The sequence below is a fragment of the Periplaneta americana genome, chromosome 14 (assembly GCF_040183065.1).
Source record: "Periplaneta americana isolate PAMFEO1 chromosome 14, P.americana_PAMFEO1_priV1, whole genome shotgun sequence".
NCBI classification, from domain to species: domain Eukaryota; kingdom Metazoa; phylum Arthropoda; class Insecta; order Blattodea; family Blattidae; genus Periplaneta; species Periplaneta americana.
Genome location: NC_091130.1, coordinates 89,372,123 through 89,381,311, shown reverse-complemented (window position 1 = coordinate 89,381,311; position 9,189 = coordinate 89,372,123). Strand labels below are relative to the sequence as shown.

The window sequence follows — 9,189 nt, the reverse complement described above, 5'->3', positions numbered from 1 at the left end:
CAAAATTGAAACCAGTCTGCGCATGTTTACGCCGCCATGCTACTGGTAGAAATAGAGCGGTAAACACGATTGTCATACTTGTCCTTTGTTTTGTCTCGGGTGTTTTTAGTGAATAGTGTGAAAGTAATGGCAATATAATTTTGAAATATATATTATCGCCGCGGACTCATGTTTAACATGTCGGCATCATACAATAACGTGCGGTGTGGTTTAAAAAAATAATTATGCCGACCGATTGTTGCTCTGTAGGTTTCACTCTAAGCGTCACGTTGTCACGTCTACTTTCTCGATAAGAATAAGCACTAGTTTGTTATATTGTTAAATGGCTATTATTATTATTATTATTATTATTATTATTATTATTATTATTATTATTTCATATACGAGTACGTTGGCTTTCTTAACTCTTAATAATAACTCTTTAATAATAATTTTTAATCACATACCTTAATGTTCGTCCTCAGCACAAGACATTGCAACCTCGGGTTTAGTCTACGTGGATTAGACAAGTAAGTGTCATTTAATTATAATTGAAGCAGCTCATTGGTTGCATTATTGAAATTGAGGCGAGTGATTGGAGCGGCGACACAAGAAATTGAAAACAATAATACAATTAAATTTCAAAGACCTGCCGAACGCATGAGGCCGCTCAAAGACCTGCCGAATGTTAACCATGAGAGCGCGGCGATAATACCATCCCTGTTTAATTTTCCAAGCTATTTGCAAAAGGTACGATATAATATTATCTCTGTTGTTACAATATCAATATCATTAAAAATCAATCAGTAGTTTACGACAATAAAGAATACTTAATTGTTAGTACAGGTATATCAGACTGCAGAGAAATCCCACTGAGTGAATTATTTAGACTTACACATCAGATGTTAAAACATTAGTGGAAAGATAACTTTTTGTTTTTATTATGTAAATGAATTTATCTGCAAGATAATAAACTTTCATTCAAGATCCATATATGGATAAATAAATATACAGATAATAAATAAATAAATAGCTATAATAGCTAAGCCTCCTTTGTGAATTTATGATTCAGAGTTCACCTATAAATAACTCTTTTACATTTTGCCGGATATATTTTATTAACAAAAGCAAGGAATGGCATCTTATTGATATTGCATATGTGCATAAAAATTATGTACCATCACTCCGCAAGCAATGATAATATATCTATTTTATTTATTTAAAATAAAAATACAATATGTAAAAAATCCAACATTAAAAAGTATGTGATTTTTTTTATCTTGCATAAAGTAATTGTTTAGTTTTTAGGTCTTCACGTTACCTATTGTTTGCAATGTATTAGGTACCGATACTTTTTATAATTGATAGCACTCCCTTTATTAATTGAAGAATGAATTCAATGTAATTTGGCTACCTTCGCATATTATATTTTGCCAGATTACCTATGTCCTGTGATCTAAAAGTACCGGTAATATAATTTATTTTTGATTCTCTAAAACTTAACAACAAGTCTATACTGATTATCGCATATTTATTTCACTTAGGAATTTGATTATAACAAGAACTTGTGTAATCAAGGTGCATATATTTATGTCTTGTGATCTAAGAGTTAATATGTTAATATAATTTTAGATTCTCTGAAACCTAACAATTTGCTGATTATCGTAAAATTATACAATCTATAATGTGTAGGCCTATTTATGGATGTATCAGTATGTTTTCTATAAATTGCTGCATACGTATTTTCTTTTCTTAATGTTCTAACACATATCAATGAAACTTTGAATATGTTTATTTCGTCCTAATTTTACGTTAAACGTCGAAAATGGCCATAATATGTCAATTTTAGATCATCACAGCGTTAAATTGCGTGATTTACGCACTGCTATTATTTGTCTGCTCTCCAACAATATGGCGGCAAGCGCAGCGTTCAATTTGCCCCGGTTTCCTCGTTTCGCGCAGCCGAGACTGTAGGGGCTTTGTTGATATATTTATAACAGATAAATTGAATAATCACTATTTCAAATATTCACTGAGTTTAAACAAACACAATATTACACTATAAATGAGAAATAAAGAAATATTAATATTCTCTATCAAGAGCACGAAATGTGGTTACGTCTCCTCTCTGATATAGCATCGCTTCTTCTTTTTTTCGTTTATCGTCGCTCCAACGTGTACGTACCCTAAGTAGGTAGAGTGTCGTTAAGCCGGAAGTGAAGTGGATACGGAAGCTGAAGTTTCGAAAGTAGTTATGTTGGTTAACATGTCATAGACAAGTTAGTATGTTGGTCACTTTGTAGGCTTTAGTTATTGTAATTGGTGTCTGTGTTGGGTATTTATTTAAAGTTAGAATTATATTTTGGACATTTAATAGTTTTGTTATGTTTAGTTATTTATTGTCCCCAAGTATAATTTCAGTGGCCTTTCAACATTGTTGAGGTCCATCTAACGTAACTATGAGCAACGTATCACAAAAGAAGAATTGCATGTACACATTTAGACCTTTCGTTTTCATAAAAATTGTTCCAAAATTATTAGAAGGTCTGCCTAATGCTCCTAAAGCAAGAAGTGGGCATAGAGTTGTGTGTGACGATAAAAATCTTTATTCATTTGGGGGATATAATCCGTCTATTCACAATGATCCTGATATACGAGATGACCCAGTGTGGTTGGAAAGTAGACCTTTGTTTAAAGAACTATGGAAATATAATTTTGCTTCAAAAATGTGGAAAAGAGTTGCTTGTAAAGGATCTATACCAAACGAACTGGCTTCTAATGCTGTGATTTTGAAAGGAGGAACCATGATGATTTTTGGTGGTACAGGTTACCCATTTGGAACAACGTGTAGTAATCAGCTTTACGTTTGTAATCTTCGTGAAGATTATAATATGCAGCTCGTGAATATGGAAGGTTCTTTTCCACCAAAACAGTATGGCCAAGCATTGGTTTTGGACGGCCCTTATTTATATACAGTTGGGGGCACTACAGGCTTTGATTACACTGCTGATGTTCACCGATTAGATTTGCGAAAAGGTGTTTGGGAAGAGATGTATATGTGCACAGGTAAAGCATGGAGAGAGCCCCAAGGACGATATCGTCATGAACTTGCATTTGATGGAACACGAATCTATCTGCTTGGAGGTGGTACAGCGGAAGAAGTATATGGTTTTCAGGTATGCTAATAATAATAATAATAGTAATAATAACAACCATTTATTTCAACCGTTACATAACATAAAGTTGTAATAAGATTCGCCAAATTAATATAGGGCTAACTAAATTAAATACTTTCCAACAGTAGGTAGGATAACAATTACTTTGAACTAAATAGAAAGCAGTAGCGAAGCGTGCTGTACTTATTTGGGTAGACAGTGGCATTTTAGTTTATCTTACAGTTTTGCCTGCCGTTCCTAGCCGGTGGGATGCGTGTGACAAATTTGAAGCGAGTCTGAGCTAGCATGTGACTTACCCGTAGCTGATCCTTCCGCCCGCCCACAAGAAGGTTGAGGGACTGTGAGTACAGTCAGTGCAGTGGAAAAGTTGAGCGCCTGCAGTTAATGAAGTCGAACGAAATGTTCGGAATATTTACACATAAGTTCTACACTAAAATAATTGTTTCTTTTTCACTTATAAATACACTCAGGGACAAAAAAAAAGGACACTTTAATATTTGCTGGTATTATCTTCTCATACAATATTATGGTAGCCATCTGTTGTTATGGAGACGTGTATACATTGTTGATTGTTTTTTGTTTTATAAACAAGCCATTACAACCAAATATTCCAATTTTGCTTTCGGAGTCTCAGCTATAACAATTTTGTCTCAACCATTTTGTGCTTCATTATCGTTATCATTCGTTATTTCTTTATTTTTACATTTTCTAAGTTTAAGTGGGGTTGTAACATTTGTCTTGAAACAAGATGCGACCTGAAGATGTGGCTCGAGCTGTAGCCCTTTATGATGATGGACACAGTGTACGTTACATTGCAAATGTTATTAATATGGCTAGAAGCACAACCCATGATGCCATCAAACGGCATAGAGAGACCTTAGAATATACCAGAAGACCAGGTTCGGGTCGTCTAAGAGCTACAAATCCAAATGAAGACAGGTATATGGTGTTGAGAGTTCTTAGGGAGCGCAACCTGCCAGCTACTAATGTAGCCCAGCAATTTGTTAACATGCATGGACGCCTAATTTCGGCCAAAACAGTTAGAAGGAGGTTGAAAGCAAGTGGACTGATATCAAGTAGACCTGCAACTGGTCCCACACTTCCCAGGATGCATCTTGTTGAACTACTGCATTTTGCAAATGATCATAGGGATTGGAGAAATGGACAGTGGAGCTGTGTTCTGTTCACCGATGAGTCCCGTGTCAATCTGTGCTCACCTGATGGACGTGAAGGAGTTTTGAGAAGGAGGGGAGAACGATTTTCACAGTGTTGCATTTCCGAAAATGTGCCGTATGGAGGTGGTGGAGTGATTGTTTGGGCAGGAGTGTGTACGGATGCTCGTACAGAGTTGGTTTTTGTTGAAAATGGAAGACTAACAGCTGATAGATATATAAATGAATGTTTGGCTGATCATGTTGTGCCATTTGGCCAATTTGTAGGCGATAATTTTGTTTTAATGCATGATAATGCACAGCCGCATATTGCCCATGCGGTCGGAGATTATCTCCAAGAAGTGGGAATCCATGTTCTTCCATATCCAGCAAGGAGTCCAGACATGAACCCAATTGAACACGTGTGGGACATGCTGGGACAGCGTGTTAAGAATAAACGACCAAGACCAGAGTTAAGGCGAGCACTTGGCGAAGAATGGGAACTTAAACCTCAAGAAGACATTGCTAACCAAATTGAGAGCATGCCAAGACGTATGGATGCAGTTATTCAAGCCAGAGGGGGTAATACCCGTTACTGAAAAGAGTTTTTAATGTTTAAGGCACCATAAAATGAAAAAACAGTTAGACCAAACGATGCCATAGTTATATGCCCTTTGTAATTTTTTGTAAATTTTCTCATCATGGATTTTTTTTTTTTTTTGTTCAAATGTTGTCGTATAAGGTGCTAAATGAAACATTATTTTGTTTAAATGGGTTTTGTTTCATTTTGAAATAATTGGCAACAAAATACAAGCAAATATAGAAGTGTCCGGTTTTTTTTTGTCCCTGAGTGTATTATACACACAGTTTTACACTAAAACACATATCTCTTTTTCACTTGCACAGAGATATTTAGACATCCACCAAAATACATATGGAACATTTGCACTAGTAAAGAATAAACTGTTCACTCCAATTCTTCTATCCCTCCATCTTCTCCGTCTTCTGACTCGCTGTCATTAGTATCACTGCTATTATTAACTGTAAATGCTATTCTTTCGATAGCATCTTCTACCAAACCTTCCATTTCGAAATAATCAGATTTAACTTTTTCTGAATGGCGGCAAACATTTTTCCACTTACCTACTCTGATTTCTTCAAAGCTTTGCCGACATAATGCCATAACATCGGCTATCTTGAATGTAGTGTTTCTATTGGCTACCCACTGTTTTGCGTCAGCCCAAATCATCTCTAAAGGATTCAAATCTGGATGGTATGGTGGTAGTCTCAGGACACTGTGACCATGTTCTTCCATTATTGAATCTATGAGATATTATGTTGGGGTTTGTGCCATTTTATTAAATCATAAAGCTCAATCTTAAGCATATTTTCCGTGTACTCAATGCCATTGCTTGTAAGCCATGCTTTCATATCATCTTTCTGAGTGTTTGATGTGGGTGGTTTATTAATCTGCACATTGTGGTAGGAAGCATTATCTACCACTAACATGGTATTCGGCTGTAAATTTGGTATTAATCGTTCTTTGAGCCAACGCTGGTAATTTTCAGAGTTCATGTCATTATGGTAGTCACCTGTTGACATTCCTGATTTAAAAATAAGTAGTGCGTTTGGAACGAAACCTGATCGGCCACCTGCATGCACGATTATTAATCTGGTGCCTTTGGATGTTGGTGCCATCAAACCTGCCGTGCTGTCATCACTCCAGTTGTTAGGTCTTGTGTGGCTACTATGGATGTAAGTCTCGTCTTCATAAACAATAGGACGACCCTCTTCTCGATATTTCTTAATAGCCCGTAGGTATGCTATAAGCATGGACCTGATGTCATGTCGTTCAATTAGAGCCGCTCGATTGTTTCTCGTTTTCTTCCATCTGAACCCCATATTTTTTAATATTAATTTTAAACTTGTTTTTCCACGAGAAAAATTGATTCCGTCTTTCAGCTTACAAAGGAGTTTGCTTACTGTTGGTACGCATTTCTCTTCGACATAGAAGTTATAAATTGTTCGTCAAATGAAATCTGTATTGAAATTATCTTTATCAGTGGTCCGTTTCGGAACATTGTGTTTTTTACCAGGCGTTTCGAATGAAGTTCCCTGTTCTTCAGCACGTTGCCTCTCCTTGATAATCCTTCTCACGGATCTCTCAGACACGCAGGCCGCCGCTACAACTCTCTCCTGAACCCTCTTCAGAGGTATCAGTGTCTCTCCGGCCTCTGATTCACGCTTCATGAATGCGTGAACGTTAGAAACGACTTCACGGCATTGACTATGCAATGTCTTGGATGCTAGTTTCGAAATAACAGGCGACATTTCAACACGTAGCAACTTTCGTGTATCACTCACTATACTCACTACACTTTACGCTCTCGTCACACTGTCCCCACGTGGCTCCGGAAATACACTGACACTGCTCATGCACCACGGAATGTAGGCTTGCACTGCATGGCGAGACGACAGCGCATCCAGAATCCACTGGCCAAAAAGGAACGGCCGAACTGTACCATCATTACTGAATATTTTATAGCTTACAGTGCAGTTATCACTAATAAAATCTGTGTTACTACTACATACACTGCCGACCCAAAAAAACGCAACATTTGAATAAACTTGAAATATCAAACCATAATACAAATTGTAACATTACTGTGTGCTTCTGTGGACCTGTTTGTGTTAGGCAAATGTTAATTCATGTTTTAGGAAGAAAAATTTACCCATTGGGTGGTTTGTGACACCATCTTTGCCACTTCCTGTCCCTTAGTCTATATTTATTGCTGTGACATTAAAATTTACAATTCTATACACAAGCAGCTAAAACAAATTTACAACATTATTGTTTTCATTTTTTGCTTAGAATGGAATTCTGTGATATTGAACTCCGTTTTAAACAACGTTTAAGAGAGTTAAGATGCCGTTAAAACCCATGAAAGGTGCTAGAGCAGTCGCATTGGTAGAGGATGGCAGCATCTTACGTTATGTGGTTCAGGTGTTGCATACAACTTCAACGACGGTTTCAGGTACAGTACAAAGGTACAGGGAACTTCGTTCATATTCTCGAAGACAGGATATGGTAGGGAAAAATCAACTTCTTGCAATAGATGACCAGTTCTTGTGCCTTCAAGTGCTGCGTAACCACTGCACCACTGCGGTCTAAGTCAAAAATCGACTAGAAAAAGTGCGAGGTGTGAATGTCAGTGAATGGACTGTGAGGAGGAGGTTACATAATGCTGGCCTGATCTCCAGAAGACCTGCTCCTGGCTCAGAACTTACAAGATAACATCGACAAACTCACTTACAGTTTGCAAAGAAAGATCAGGCATGGGCTGAGGAATAGTGGAGAACAGTTTTGTTCTCAGATCAGTCTCGATTCTGCCTCAGATCCCCAGATGGAAGAGAAAGAGTGTGGAAGAGGACTGGAGAAAAGTATTTTTCATGAAAATATTCATCAAGGACAGCATTTCATAGCAGTTCAGTGATTGTGTGGGCAGGCATCAGTTTTACTCTATGAATGGACTCTGTCTTTGTGGAAGGTGGGTTTCTTACTGCCCATCGCTATATGGAAGAAATCCTTGGGCAACATGTTCTTCCTTTTGCATCATTTATGGTGACAATTTCGTGCTCTTACAGGACAATACACGTCCTCGTGTGGTGTGATAGTCCTCCAGTACATCATTGAAGTAGGGATTCAACTCATGCAATGGCCATCACTCAATCCAGATCTTGGCTAAACTCCAGAACACGGACTGCACCCGTCCCCTCTACCCGCACCGCACCTACCTTGCAACTTTCCTTGCCGACTTTTCCCTCTCTCGCGTTCTCACACTTCATCTCGCTCCATTCGAGACATGCGCCACCTCGAAACATCATGGCAGCCACTGGCGATCTCCGTGAACATTGCAGACTCGACGTGTAGCACATGATGAAAACAAGCAGGGTGTCGGGGCTGCTAGGCATACTTCCCTTAACACATCTCCACATCGACTCTACAATGTTCGTGTGGGCACCTGTTTCTGGATCTTTGAAAGTTTCCAACTGGTTTACAGTCATGTGAATGTAACCTTCGTCACTCAAAGATTTGTATGCCTTCCAACAATCGGAATAAATTGTTGTTCCTAGAAGGACATTTTCATTCAACACTCCCAACAGAGTGTCTTGAGTCCTGTCCTCCACTGTGGCAAGAAAGCATTCCTTGGTATCGCAGTCGATGCCCCCAAACACCCACTGGCCCTCGACGCGCTTACCTTGGTTGTACTTTCTTTTCCCGAACTTAGATTCGTCGATCTCGACAGTGTGTCCGGGCCCTCCTATCTGAGTTTGTGGCTGCCTGGAAAGTACTTCCACACATACCTCTCTGCAGAAGTTGTACCAGTCCGTGACAGTAGTACAACTTATGCCTACATCAATTTACCGATTTCACTTGCTTCTGTGATAACTGAGCTACCCAGACGTAAGTGAGATCAAAAACCCGGGACATGGACATCTTAGAAAAGGCAAACCAAGAGCCCTTTCTAAGTGTTCGCTGTACAACTGTTTTGTGTAATCTTCTGTAACACCTCCACATGGCCTCATCACCAATATCTGTGCGCGAGGTTAATTTCATGTTGCCACCACATTTAGGGCAAGTGTACGCACTTGCTAATAACCCTTTCTGCTGCAAAAACCATATCAACTTACCGATATCGCTGCTAAAGTTATGCACGGCAAAAATATCGACGAACGATTCTGTGTCGCAGATAGAGCAACACAGTCGCACATCCCACCCTTTTGCACGTCGGCACAAAACTGTCGGCACGCCAAGATGTCCAGCGTGACCTGTTAATTTTGCCACCCCTTCTTTCTCTGATTGGCCTGTCGTGACTTAGGTA

At 38.6% G+C, this 9,189-nt stretch overlaps 1 protein-coding gene across 2 annotated transcripts in view; it reads left to right on the top strand.

Annotated features, from left to right (window-relative positions):
• Positions 1–2,264: 2,264 nt before the first annotated feature.
• The window catches only part of slim (scruin like at the midline), a 46,793-nt gene continuing 39,868 nt past the window's right edge, over positions 2,265–9,189 (top strand). For both annotated transcript variants that reach the window (XR_011335906.1, XM_069845721.1), the window contains exon 1: positions 2,265–3,155. Coding sequence is in view for 1 of the 2 variants with exons in the window: in XM_069845721.1 (XP_069701822.1) it covers positions 2,439–3,155 (717 nt within the window). In the remaining variant the exon portion in view is untranslated. The remainder of the gene's footprint in view (positions 3,156–9,189) is intronic.